Consider the following 14632-nt stretch of genomic DNA (forward strand, 5'->3'; position numbering starts at 1 on the left):
TTGCATGCCTTACCATGTGGTCGGTCTCAGAATTTGGGGGAATTTCTCTGCATCCTCCCCCGGTACATTCACCAGCAGCATCATGGGAACCCTCATAACCGCTGCAAACCAGACCACACTCAGTTACTTGGCAGTTGCCTTTTCTACAGTTAGATTTTATTTACAATGTGATAGGATTAATGTGAAACCTAATTAAATCGACTCATCTTGCTTTCCAGTTCCACAACATTTGCGAGATCAGGTCTCCATCACATCAGTGCACAGGCGCAGCAACTTGAGTCCTAAAGTTAATTTGCCACTTGATTTGGGATTGAGGAGACCCTCCCTCAGCCTCGTCCCATGGTTTCTTAATGACAGTGCTGATCTATTTTATGTCTAAATAACTATCTCCACTCTCACCCAGAAAATGGTACCATCCACTTAAGAGCTTGTTGCCCTCGATGCCCTCATGTTCCACTCTTGGCACTCAGCAGGACCCTGAGGCAGTTACTTCATTATTTGGGTTAGGTCATTCTCTAGATGGCTCAATGGCCTTGCTTAGGCACAGGCGAAATGGAGCCCATCTGCTCATCATTGCATGTAGGCCTGTTCATGAGACCCCAAAGATTACTTGGGCCCAAAAGTACCTGTTGACATGGCTCATTCCAGCCACAGCCCTCAACCCATCCTCAGAGGAACAGCTGGGAAATGGATCCTTGAGGCCTCCAGTGAGCACGATGTACCAGAGCCCCAAAGGCATAGGAAAGACAGAGGGGCGTGATGGAAAGCAGTGGTTTTTGAGCCCTGTCTGATGTATTCTCAGTGCACAGCAAGCTTTTTGTACCATGATTTGAAATGTGCTTCTGTAAATGCCTCTTCACTGACTTCCATGAACACAGATTTCTGAACAGAAATGCTTGACATAATAACCCATTTGATAGAACCTATCAAGCTTGTCTGGCCTGTGGACGGCCGGTTGCATACAGCCCAACACAAATTCGTAAACTGTCTTAAAACATTGAGGTTTTTTGTGAATTTTTTTTTTTTTTTAAAAGACAGGGTATTTTGCTCTGTTACTACTCAGCCTGGAGTACAGTGGTGCAGTCTTGGCTCACTGCAACCTCTGCCTCCCAGGTTCAAGCGATTCTCCTGCCTCAGCCTCCTGAATACCTGGGATTATAGGCACAGGCCACCCCACCCGTTTAATTTTTGTGTTTTTAGTAGAGGTGGGGTTTCGCCATGTTGGCCAGGCTGGTCTTGAACTCCCCCTAGTGATCCACCTCGGCCTCCCAAAGTGCTGGGATTACAGGTGTGAGCTGCTCCGCCCAGCATGGCTTTTTTTTTTTTTTTTTTTTAAAGCTCATCAGCTACTTAATACAAGGCTTGACATATACAACAGGCAGCACCTCACCCACAGACTAACTTCTGTTGGTTAGAGGCACCCAGAAGCTGTGCCAGGTTTTCATTAATGTCTGGTTCATCCCATCTCCAGTCTTCACTGTCTCCATGCCGCGTCCTCACTTCCGCTTCTGCCCAAGGTGTTCAACTCTACCAAAGTCAAATCAAATGTAAACCCACACATTTAAGCTTGTAGATAGCTCATCAAGACTGGATCCAAGTGTAAACATTTTGAAAACCATATTCTGTTAAATAATTCTTAATGGAACTAGTTGAAATAATTGCCTATCTGCTCAGTCCCTTGATATAAACAGTTCCAGTGAGGGCTACACAGGGATACCTGGTATTAGAAGTGGTCCACACTCACCTGTTACGGCAAGGGCATTGTTGGGGCTGGGCCCTGGACAGGGTCATGAACTGGACAGATGAGCGATGAGGGTATAAAAAATGAACCTGGGCAGCCAAGTGACTGATTCCTACAAACAAGAAGTTGTCTTCATTAGAAGGGGGATTCAATTCACATAGCTGAAGGCCAGCAAGCATGTTTTCCAGCTGGGCTGGTAATTCTAAATTTCAAAGGAAAATTAGGTACCAATATTCATCAAGGAGCAGCATCTTAAAATGCTGTCAGTAAAGATACGTTACATTACAGCACCTGTTGGTCCTATAATCACTGTGTCTTACCCACTAGCTGGGGCCAATCTTCAGATTCCCGAGTTGGGGCGTGCCTGGCCAGCAGTCTGAGTCTATACCCCATGCTTAACAGAGCCCAACCAGGAGACTTACCCTTCCAGGCAGGCGCTGAGATCAAGGTCCTCTCTGGTTCCCTCAGGCCGCAGCAGTACATACTTAGCCTGTGCATCTGGTCTTAGTACACAGCCCAGCTCTGATTAAACCACAACGAATGTTTCTACAACCCAGGGGGTAAAATATTGATCTTATAAAATGAGTTAAAGTTGTCAGTAGATTAAACCTTTGTTGCTGTGATATTGTTTCCAACCTCTTTGGCCATGATTCCAAGATAATCAGCCTTGGTCTCAGTGGGTAACAACCACGCTGTGTAGACCCCCACTAGGATTTGGCAGCAAATAACAGCCCCAGGTTTTTGGTGTTCTAGAGAGAGGCTCCCCTATACTTCAAAAAAGGGTAAAAGTAAGAGTGACAATGTGAGCACTCTGGGGCTAGATTAGTTCAGTGATACTGCGCTTGGTGGTTCTTTGTAAACCATTTTTCTTTTTTTGAGACGGAGTCTTGCTCTGTCGCCCAGGCTGGAGTGCAGTGGCATGATCTCAGCTCACTGCAACCTCTGCCTCTGAGGTTCAAGCGATCCCCCTGCCTCAGCCTCCCAAGTGGCTGGGACTACAGGCGTGCGCTACCACAACTGGCTAATTTTTGTATTTGTAGTAGAGACGGGGTTTCACCACGTTGGCCAGGCTGGTCTCGAACTCCTGACCTCAAGTGATCCACCTGCCCGGCCTCCCAAAGTGTTGGGATTACAGGCGTGAGCCAATGTGCTTGGCCACAATTTTCACAATTACAGCTAGTAACAAAAAGCCAATTGTGCACACGCAAGTATTTTGTCTGAGAAGAGGGCTTGAGAACTGGGAGGAATGTGACCTTCCTCCTGGGCTCTAACCATGCTGCCCACATGTAGGGACTGAACACCAGGGGGTTTCCAGAAGCCTGGGACTCTGCCTCTAAGCGACTTATTAAGTTGTCCTGAAAAAGGAATTCCTCAGAGAATGTCTCCCTTTCCATGTCTTATCAAGAGAAAAGGAGTCAACCTACACATAAGGGACATTTGGACCTAAACACAGGTCTTGAATTGCCTTTTCTTTCACACCAGTCAATACGGTACACTTAGCCAGTGGAAGGGGAGCAGGTAAAGGCCGGGAATCTGAAGGTGTGGGGTGAACTCCCGACTCGCCCATCTCTCAGCTCACCTTCACTTACCGTGAGGAATTTCCACGGGACCAAGGTACTTACCCAAGCGCCTGCTTGATCCCGGAGGGACTGAAGAGACCAGCAAACTCATGACAATATTTCCGGAATATCATTCACAGGACTGAAATGCACAAGCTCTTGAGGCAGGTCTGTGGTGTCCTTTGCAGCATGCTTTTCTCACAGGCATAACAATGGACTGGTTTGAGGAAAAGCAGGAGGTGAGCTTCACTCCCAGTGCGGCACGACCGGGGTGTTTCCGGGCTGTCCCGTGGAGGGAGGGGTGGAGTTCGGAACACCAGCTGCTTCCTGCCTGGCTTCTATACTGAGACTCTTCACTAGATTGTTTGAAAAAGGGGATATGCTAAAAAAAAAAAAAAAAAAAAAAAAAGTGTGGAAACCATTAAATGCTCAGTTGATTACCATTTTACTTTTTAACCTGTGTGACTTTTTTGTGACAGGGTTGCTTTGTTTTCCAGGCTGGAGTGCAGTGGTCTTGGCTCTCTGTAGCCTCAGCCTCCTGGGCTCAAGCGATCCTCCTGCCTCAGCCTTGTGAGTGGTTGGGACCACATATGTGCGCCACCAAGCCTGGCTAATTTTTGTAGAGATGGAGGCTCCCTATGTTGCACAGGGCTGAGCTCTCTCCAAGTGCTGGGCTTACAGCCGTGAGCTATCTTGTGCCTGGCCCTCTGTAATACATATATATTGTTTTGAGACAGAGTCTCGCCCTGCCGCCCAGGCTGGAGTGCAGTGGCGCGATCTCAGCTCACTGCAACCTCTGCCTCCCGCGTTCAAGTGATTCTCCTGCTTCAGCCTCCCGAGTAGCTGGGATTACAGGCGCCTGCCACCACGCCCGGTTAATTTTTTGTATTTTTAGTAGAGACGGGGTTTCACCATGTTGGCAAGGCTGGTCCTGAACTCCTGACATTGTGATCCACCCACCTCAGCCTCCCAAATTGCTGGGATTACAGGCATAAGCCACCGTGCCCAGCCCCTATGTAACTTTTTTAACTAACCCGTCAAGTGTCTGACTGTCCTAAGAAACCCGAGGAACTTGTACTTATTTTGTTAGCTGTGTCTTCCCTCCACCTGCCTAACTTGCACTTGGGCACAGGTATGGTATACTAAGGATGTTCGAGATTTATCACTTACAAAACCTGTGAGGTACCTGAAGCTTCTATGAGGAAAACAAAGTTACTGGGAGCAAAGCAGCATCCCCGACCCTGGCTGGGAAGTGACTGACCCGGCAAATGAGACAGAAGGAAGAAGCTACACTGAGGCGCAGGCAGGCGACATGTAGGGTTCCTGAAGGGAACCTGGATGTGGTTACATCCGTGCCGGGAGGAGGGGTGGGGTGTGCATCCCCACGGCCCAGGACCTCCTCTCCTGGGGACACACTGGGGCAAACATTCCATTCTCAGGGAGTAACTCCTTTTTCTTTGAGACAGAGTTTCGCTCTCGTTGCCCGGGCTGGAGCGCAGTGGCACGATCCTAGCTCACCACCACCTCCGCCTCCTGGGTTCACACCATTCTCCTGCCTCAGCCTCCTGAGTAGCTGGGATTACAGGCGCACACCACCATGCCCGGCTAATTTTTGTATTTTTAGTAGAGAGGGGGTTTCTCCATGTTGGTCAGGCTGGTCTCGAACTCCCGACCTCAGGTGATCTGCCTGCCTCGGCCTCCCAAAGTGGAATAACAGCAAAGAACACGGTCCAATTTGCCAGCATGTGCCTGAAAAGCAAGGGAACCTTGGCTCCCTGACATAGTGCTGGCACAAGGATGAGTCCAGGGAGCTTCACCAAAGCCAATGTTTTCATCTGTCAGCTACTCATAACCACCTGCTGCAACCGGAACAGAAGCGTGGACGAGCAGGCTCTGACGTGTCCCGAGCCCACGACTGGAACAGAAGCGTGGACGAGCGGGTTCTGCCGTGTCCCGAGCCCACGACTGGAACAGAAGCGTGGCCGAGCGGGCTCTGCCGTGTTCTGTGCCTGTGCTCTCCACGCAGGAGAGGCTGGTGGCGACCAGGGATCCTGGAGCCCGCCACTCACCTTCAATCCTACCTCCTCTACTCACTAGAGGCATCTTCCCTCATCTGGCCTCAGTTTCCCCACCTGCAAAAAGGAGGATACTGTTTCACACATAGGCTGTCAGGGTAACTCATTTAGTCCTTACAAGTGTCAAAGAGAACCAATGTGTGGTCAGCGACTCTCACTGAATCCAGTGACACAGTGCATTCAAGTCACCACAGAAGTCACAAAAATAAGCAAGATTTTTTTTAAAGGATTACACCGGGGCTTAAAATTTTAAGATCTTAAAAAATTTTCAATCCAAAGAATACAGCCCTTTTAAACTACAGGAAGACACTAGGAATATAAATTTGCACAATCATTATATCTTTTATTTACATATAGAAATTAGTAAAACTTAAAACAAAACCAAATGCGACTTGTACAGAAATCCTTTAATTTTCTTTATTTTCACACATTAAAAAATGAAACACACTATACAAATGGTTTTCATAGCAGATTACATGTGGGTCCATTCACACTTGCTCTCAAAGTGCTGCCAACGTGACAAGTGCTGCCAAGGCGACAGCTGTGAATCGGGGAGCCCATGTATTGACGTAGATGCGGTAGCATGCAGCCCTCGGCATGGAGGGTCAGTCCCCGCTGTTCTTAAATTAGGGTAAATGGCGTTGGTGTCCGTATTTACAGACTTGAAATGTATCAATCCTGAGCAGTTCCGATGTAAATCCGAGACCAGCTGATGGGAGTCTTGGTCTCAGTTTTAAAAAGGGAGGTCCAATGGCGGCAGGCTGGCTGCTATGAACTTGAGTTGTTTTCATTCTTTCCAACATGAACTATTTGCCGCGGGTCACACAGTCAGACCCTTCCAGAAGGGTTAAGCCAAGTAACTGTAGGTGTCCTTTTCACCATCAACTCGCTCCAAATATTCTTTCTCAATTAGAATGTCAATGCATTTCTGGGTGTTATTTTTAAAAAGGAAGAGGTAGTGAAAGAGAAGAAAAACACAAATTATCATCAGAACAGAGAGAGGCTGCCCCCACCACAGATCTCCCCATGCGGAGCTCAGTGGGGAGCAGTGCCCCCCGCCCCAGATCTCTTAGCATAGTTTCACTTCCTGGGCAGCTAAGCCGTTGTGCATGGAGTTCGTTTAATTTCCATTTCCTTGACACTTGCTGAGGGGGACTCCAAGTCCCTCCTGCACCCGCCCTAGGAACTGGAGCCGGGTGCTCTGGGAGCCCCATGGGCCAGTCTCTTTCTACCACCAAAGTCTGCTTGCCTCTGAGGCAGGACTCAATCTCACAAGAAGAGGCCATGAACAGGCAACAGGGGACCGTGGAGAACCCCCTGAACAGCCACGAACGAACTGGCACCTGTGCCAAATGTAACCCAGGAGGGACACTGGGCCTCCTGCCTGTTGAGGGAGTCACCTGTCAATGCCACCCCTGAGGCTCCCCACTGGCTGTGCCTTACCCAAGTGGTTTCGGAAAAGGAAAGTCCTGCTTCCCAATCAGAAATAAGCAAAATGTCAACAGTAGGCTACATAAAGGAAGGTGTGTTCCCATAACAGAACACCCACAAAAGTCACAAAAACAATCCAGTGCTTCTCGATACTGCAACGCAATGAATCTCCCAAAGATACTGCTGAGAAAATTCTTACCAGGCACGGGAGCGTGTGCTCTAGAATCTATGTATCACGCATAAGCAGGCAAAACTGCTTTATGGTGTCAGAAGACATGACAGTGATTTTCTATGGCACCACAGGTTAGCTGGGATGGGTGGGCTTCCGGGATGCTGGTCATGTTTTAATTCTTACCTGGGTGCCGGTTACACAGTGTATTGACTGTGAAAGTCATCAAGCTGCCACTTCATCATCTGTGCACTTCTTTGTACGTGTGTTTCAATAGCGTTACACTGAAGCTTTCTTTTATAGAAATCTACTACATACAAAGAAGCCAGCTCCCTTCTTCTCATGCTACAGCAATCCATCCACTTTTTGCTACATCTTTTATCTTCTAAATTAAGGAAGGAATGTGACGGCTATGTAAGTCCTGTACCTTGATCACAGGGACCCGAGGTTTGAACCTGGAGGACAGCTGAGTGAGGACCTCGCCAAGTAACTGCTGGTGTTTCAGAACCTTCCTCATCTTCATGATTCTCACGATGGCCGCCTATGCAACCAGATAAGGAAAAAGAGGTGCATTTAGAGCTGTTAACAACTTAGTATTGACAGTTAAGGGCAAGCCGCATGGAGGCTGCCAATGCTACGCACAGGATCACCATTTCCTAATGGGCAACAAGCGTCCTGCCGGTGAGACGGGAGAGGCAACCAATTCTACTCGCCTATGTTTCAACTCTAACGTGGCAAACATTACGTTTTGGTCTTTTGAGCAATGTGACCTCAATAATTTAACTCAACCATAAAGCATTAAAAAAAGGAGACAAAATTAAGTCAAGGCCTCGGAAGCTGCCCATCCTCCCCGCTGAAGCACTCTCCTTCCCCCTCGTTTCAGCTGGGCCTGCCACAATGTCTGCTTTCCAACATGTAGAGCAAGAGGACTGCCCTGTTTTGCCTGGTGACATAAAGGACTAATTCAGATAACAAGGCCCTGGCTCTCGGCCTTGCCACCTTCTGCCATCATAGAGCCATTCATCTGGCAATCACTCCTGAGTCAGCCCCGCTCCCGCCCGTCCTTGCGAGCCATCCCTGCGTGAGGGACCGCACACCCGGCACAGGCATACAGGAAGTCACCTGAATCAGTAGTTTGCGGTCTTCCTCGATATTTTTGTGTGTGGTTTCTTGTTCCTGCTTCTGTTCGGTTTTCATTGGCACATTGATGTTAACCCTTAATTTCTTACTATCAAGAAAATGGAGGAAACCGATCACTATCATGTTAAAAGGTAGGCAATGAAGGCTGCTTTCTATTTGTCAACCTTTAAGCAGTGCCCCTGCTTCCCCAGACAGAGGGGAGCGTTGATTTCTGTGAGCTCTATGTGAAAACACCTCTACCCAGCACTGGGCAGAGTCCGATCACAGCGTAGTTTCCTACTTGGCCATTAACAGGGACATCCACATTACAGAAAATCCAGGTCCTTAATCTGCTCTCCCAAATTTTGTCAAGTGAAATAAAATCAAGCCACTTGGACATAAAGGTCCAAACTTTCCTGATGAGCCATTTAAGGAGACTTATGTGCCAAATACATAAACAAAAAACCCAGCAGCTCAGAGTTGGAGAAACATCAGGCTTGCTGAATGGAATCGAAGGCCTACCTCACACTCCCAGCCTAGTGCCTGTCGCTTCATACTGAGTCCCCGTCTCCCTCGGTTCACAACAATACTGAGATCTGTGCTAGGGCTCCCGGGGGACACGTCTATGGTCTAGGGCCATCTATTTATTAGATTTTTCTTACTTTTTATAACCAAGATATAATTTTATTAAGGTATCTGGCTTCAATTCCACTTCATCAACATTTGCATTTTCATCTTCCAAGACCTGTAAGAAAACAAGTGTTACTATATAATCTCAGGAAAAGGCTTTCTTCTAGCATAAGATAGAAAGTGCACAAACCTACCAGTAACTTTGACTTTAATAAAATCTGTAGGACTTGCGCCAAAATGTCCTGCAATTAAAGAGAAAAAGAGGAAGTTAAAGGGACAATGCATTTTTCTTTGCAATAACCACCACAGGCAACATCATGGTCCATTTTCCATTAAAAAAAAAAAATCGCCCAAAAAGAAGAATATGCTGGAAGGAAAAAAAAGTTGGTACTTCTTAGAAGTTTGCTAAATTTACTGCTTCCTTCCACCCTGACTCCTAGAAGTGAAATCAACCCCTTTCTGGCCTTGACCACCCAATAATAAAAATGAACAATTCTGTTATACTTAAATCAGGTTGAGTAACCCTTATCTGAAATGCCTCGGACTGGAAATATTTGGATTCGGGAGACTGTACTGGATTTACAGATTCAGCAGCCCTGATTGGAAAATCCGAAATTTGAACTGCACCATGAGCACTTTTTTTTTTTTTTGGAGCATCATGTTGGTGCTCAAAAACGTTCGGATTCTGGAGCATTCTGGAATCTGGATTTTTGGATTAGAGATGTTGAACCTGTATTGGAAGCCACGCACAGTGAAATCTTGAGGAACCTCTTCACTTCTTAAGCTCCTGACAGCTCATCTTGGACACCGATCATCACAAAAGAAATATTAAAGAGCTGCCCAGCAGGACTGAAAATAATGTCCTGCTCATGAGAACGATGGGGCTCAGCGGCAGGCGACCTCGTCAGCTTGGCTTTGATGCACTCAAGCACGTTGTGTGGCCCCTCATCTGTGAACGCTGGGTGTGGTAAACGCTTCCCAGCCCTCCTTCAGCCTCCCAGCTTTATGATCCTATGAAATCCAAGGGGACCAGCCTGAGGGCACTCACACAGTCACACGGACTCTTACAACCCATGGAGAGTGGAGTCCTGGCATCATAATGGGTACCCATTCTGGTCTGAGGGTACGTGGTTAAAGCTGTCAAAGTGAGAGGCCTCTCTCTAGTCTAGTAACTGACCCAGAGCTGCACAGCAGGCATTCCAATACTGCCAGCTGCATCTAGAGTAGGGTGCGGGGGTGCCCACCTCCTGAGCCAGGTCTGATTGGACAACATCTACTGTAGGCAGAAAGGAGAGAGCAGCTGCTGCCTCCTGAAGGAGTTCTAACACTGAGAACCAGTCCGGAGAGTGGCCGAGAACCCTGATCAGAAGAAGCCAAGCGAAGACAGGACAGTCACCCCTGTCAGCCTTGTCCTCAGGGCCCGTCTGCGACTGGACAGTCACCCCCGTCAGCCCTGTCCTCAGGGCCCGTCTGCACAGCCCTCCCCATAGTCTAGGGGGCAACCCAGCCTCCAACCTACAAAGGCACAAACTCATTTTGTTATGAGAATTTGAAGATATATTTGTCAGTAATTTGAAGAATGACTACAAAATAGTCATTCAAAATGTCTTTCCTAACTCAGTCCGTAAGGCCAGTATTAGCCAGACACTAAAACCAAACGAACATCTTGAGAAAACAATAGAGCAATGTCCCTTATGAATATAAATGCAAAACTCGAGAAAACACCGGCAAGCTAAACCCAACAACATAGAAAAACGATTAGATACCATGACCAAGTGGGATTCACCCTGAAAACAGCAGGGTAGTTCAACATCCGTGCAATACACCACATTAACAGACAAAAAAAGCACAGTTACTTCGCCAGAGTAGAAAAAGCAGTTTGACAAACTACAACACTCTTTCATGATACAAAATTCAATAAGCTAAGAATAAAAGGGAACCTCTTTAGTCTGATAACGGACATCTAGTAAAAACTCACAGCTAACACCGTCACTGGTTAGCATCGCAGTTAAACAGTAAAAGACTGGAAGCTTTCCCAGTAAGGGCAGCAACAAGACAAGGATGCTTGTTCTTACCACATCCATTCAACAGTGTACCACAAATTCCAGCCAGAAGAATCAGGCAAAAAAAAAAAAAAGACAAACACACAAGAAATAAAAGGCAGCCAAATAGGAAAAGGAAGAAGCAAAACTGTCTGTATTTATAGATAATATGGCTGTATATCAAAAAACGCTAAAGAATCCCCCCAAAAACTATTTGAGCTAATAAATTAGAGCCAATAAACCTTTAGCAATGTTATAGAATCAAAATATAATGAGTTGTATTTCTACACATTTGCAGTGAGCAATCAGAAAGTGAAACAGGCTGACATGGTAGCTCATGCCTGTGTAATCCCAGCACTTTGGAAGGCCAAGGTGAAAACGTCACTTGAGTCCAGGAGTTCAAGACCAATCTGGGCAACACAGTGAAACACCATCTCTACAAAAAATACAAAAATCAGCTGGGCATAGTGCCAGCTACTCCGGCGGCTGAGGAGAGAGGATCATTTGATACTGCAGTGAGCTGTGACTGCACTATTACACTCCATCCTGAGCAAGAGTGAGACCTGGTTTCAAAAAAAACCAGAAAAAAGTGAAATTAAGAAAACAATTCCACCAGGCGCGATAGCTCACGCCTGTAGTCCCAGCACTTTGGGAGACCGAGGCAGGCAGATCACCTGAGGTCAGGAGTTCGAGACCAGCCTGGCCAACACAGTGAAACCCTGTCTCTACTAAAAACAAAAAATTAGCCAGGCATGGTGGCTTGTGCCTGTAATCCCAGCTACTTGGGAGGCTGAGGCGGGAGAATTGTTGGAACCCGGGAGGCAGAGGTTGCAGTGAGCCAAGATTGCACCACTGCACTCCAGCCTGGGAGACAGAGCAAGACTCTGTCTCAATTAAAAAACTAAAAACCAATTCCATTTACATTAGCATCAAAAATAATAAACTAGGAATAAATTGACAGTAATACAAGATGCATACACTGAAAACCACGAGACACAGTTGAAAGAAAAGACAACCTAAATAGATGAAAAGACATCCAATGTTCATGGAATGGGAGACTTAAAATACTGTTGAGATAGCAACACTCCCCAAAGCAATCTATAGATTCAGTGCAATCCTTATCAAAATCTCAACTGCACTTTTTGCAGAAATGGACAAGCTGATCTTGAAATTCATAAGGTAACATAAGGGACTCACAATAGCCAATATAATCTTGGGGTGAAAAAACAAAGTTAGGGGTCTCCATTTCAAGATTTACTGCAAAACAATAGTAGTCCAGACAGCATGATACTGACATAGTATAGATATAGAGATCACTGGAAAAGAATTGAGAATCCAGAAATAAAGCCATGTATACCCATGGCCAGCTGACTTTTGACAAGTCTGTCAGCACCAAACAACAGGGAAAGAACAGTCCTTGGCCTCAGACTAGGCAATGACTCCTTAGAAATGACACCAAAATCACAAACAGCAAAAAGAAAAAATAGATAAAATAGGCTTCATTAAAATTAAAAATGTGTATATAAGAAAGAGAGTAAGAAGACAACCCACAGAATGGGAGAAAATATTTACAAATTACGTATTTGATAAGGATCTAGTATACAGAATATTAAAAGAATTTTTAAGTCGAGCCAGCGTCGTCGCGATGGTGGTGTTGGAGAGCGAGCAGTTCCTGATGGAGCTGACCAGACTTTTCCAGAAGTGCCGGATGTCGGGCAGCGTCTATATCACCTTGGAGAAGTATGACGGTCGAACCAAACCCATTCCAAAGAAAGGTACTGTGGAGGGCTTTGAGCCCGCAGACAAGTGTCTGTTAAGAGCTACCGATGGGAAAAAGAAGATCAGCACTGTGGTGAGCTCCAAGGAAGTGAGTAAGTTTCAGATGGCTCATTCAAACCTACTGAGAGCTAACATGGATGGGCTGAAGAAGAGAGACAAAAAGAACAAAACTAAGAAGACCAAAGCAGCACCTGCCGCAGCAGCAACAACAGCAACAGCAGCAGCAACAGCAGCAACAGCAGCACAGTAAAGGGCACAAATTTCCTGCTTTCACCAATTAACCACTGAACTGCTATTTTTTCCTTTTGGCCACATAGCTAGGTTTCTGGTTCCCCCACAGTAGGTGTTTTCACATAAGATTAGGGTCGTTTTGGAAAGAACAGATGCAGTGTTTATAGGGTAGTTGTGGTAAGAATCTAGTTTATTTTGCATTTGGTTAATTGGTCTGTGTTGCATGGTTATATTCTCCTGGATTATAGATTAAAAGTCTCTGTACACATCTCTGTGAAGAGCAAGCTATCATTAAACATGTCTGTTTACCAAAAAAAAAAAAAAAAAAAAAAAAGAATTTTTACAACTCAACAACAAAAAGACAAATAACCCAACTGAAAAACGGGCAAAGAATCTGATCAAACATTTCTCCAAAGAAGATATGCAAATGGCCAATAAACACAAAAAAGATTCTAAACATCATTAGTTGTTAGAGAAATGCAAGTAAAAACCACAAGATACTACTTCATACCCTGGGATGGCTATAATTTTTTTTAAAAAAGAAAATAACAAATGTTGGAGAGGATATGGAGTAACTGAAAACTTCATACACTGTTGGTGAGAATATGAAATGGCACAGCCACCATGGAACAGTCTGGCAGTTCCTCAAAACATTCACAGTGATTACAGGACTCAGCAATTCTATACCTAGGTATACACCCAAGAAAACTGAAAACATGTATTCACAGCAGCATTGTTCATCATTGGAAACAACTCAAATGTACATCAACTGATGAACAAATAAAATGTGGTCCAGCTATACACTGGATTATTCGACCACAAAAAGAAATGAAGTACCAACACACGCTATAACATAGGCAAACCCTGCAAACAGTATACACTAAGGGAAAGAAAACAGGCACAGAAAGTCATGTGTTATATGATTCCATTTATATGAAATGTCTGGAGCAGGCAAATTGATAGGAACTTAATGGTTGTCAGGGGCTGGGAGCTAGTCGGTAGTTACTGCTAATGGATGCAGGTTTCTTTTCGGGATGATAAAACCTTCTGGAATTGGATAATGGTGGTAGTTCTCTAAGCTTGTGAATATACTGAAAACCACTGTGTACACTTTAAAATGACTTTTATGTTATGTGAAATTTTATTATCTGAAATATATCTCAATAAAAAATATGACTAGCAGGAAAAATAATACTACGGTGGAAATTTAAGCTTAGTAAGAAAAGCCTAGCTGGAGAAACAGTTGAGAACTGGTTAAATGAATGAGGGAAATGCATGGATGAGGAGTATGTGTGTGTTACACCGAGTTTTATTTTTAAGAGACAGGGTCTCCGTCACCCAGGCTGGAGTACAGTGGCATGAGCATAGCTCACTGCAGCCTCGACCTCCCAGGCTCAAGTGATCCTCCCGCCTCAGCCTCCCAAGAAGCTGGGACTACAGGCACGTGCCACCATGCCTGGCTCAACACTGAGTTTTAAAATTAAGACTTTCATAATGCGCATTAAAATCCTGGAATAAGAACATATTCATATTCATGAGGCAAACATCTATTTCAAATTAAAGATGCCCATATCCTCTCCCTTATCTTTCCTAACAATATCCGCGAGAACAAGGAAATGGCCACTCGATAGAAGGAAGAGGCTGAGATGAGAATACCATTTTAATCTGGGTGCTGTCGGTCAGCTGCTGCACGGTATAGGCATCTTCCGTGTTGTACTGAAGCAGGATGGCCATCTGGAATGTAGATGCCTTTGAGGCCCCCCATAGAAAAGAAAAAGAAGGAAAACTTAAATGCATGGAAACACCTCCAAAAATACATGGCCTAAGTCTGAAGAACTTATTTATGAAACAAATTC

The 14632-nt window shown here is 45.4% G+C and overlaps 2 protein-coding genes across 8 annotated transcripts in view; one reads left to right on the forward strand and one right to left on the reverse strand.

Moving 5' to 3' along the window:
* Window positions 1-5767: 5767 nt before the first annotated feature.
* Window positions 5768-14632, reverse strand: part of CUL1 (cullin 1) — a 105263-nt gene continuing 96398 nt past the window's right edge. For 6 of the 7 annotated variants that reach the window (XM_009204112.4, XM_009204114.3, XM_009204115.3 and 3 more), the window contains exons 17-22: window positions 14433-14525; window positions 8919-8966; window positions 8757-8839; window positions 8098-8203; window positions 7403-7516; window positions 5768-6303 (exon numbers count right to left, since the gene is read on the reverse strand). In XM_009204112.4, the coding sequence (XP_009202376.1) occupies window positions 6223-6303; window positions 7403-7516; window positions 8098-8203; window positions 8757-8839; window positions 8919-8966; window positions 14433-14525 (525 nt within the window). In that variant the 3' untranslated portion in view covers window positions 5768-6222. The remainder of the gene's footprint in view (window positions 6304-7402; window positions 7517-8097; window positions 8204-8756; window positions 8840-8918; window positions 8967-14432; window positions 14526-14632) is intronic. The other variant, XM_009204111.4, reaches the window with a different exon arrangement.
* LOC103883331 (signal recognition particle 14 kDa protein) lies at window positions 12335-13087 on the forward strand. Its single transcript, XM_021936373.2, has one exon. It carries the CDS (start codon window positions 12412-12414, stop codon window positions 12793-12795), a length of 384 nt encoding a protein of 127 aa, XP_021792065.2. The 5' UTR covers window positions 12335-12411; the 3' UTR covers window positions 12796-13087.

This window comes from Papio anubis, chromosome 4 (assembly GCF_008728515.1).
Source record: "Papio anubis isolate 15944 chromosome 4, Panubis1.0, whole genome shotgun sequence".
In the NCBI taxonomy this organism is placed as follows: Eukaryota; Metazoa; Chordata; class Mammalia; order Primates; family Cercopithecidae; genus Papio; species Papio anubis.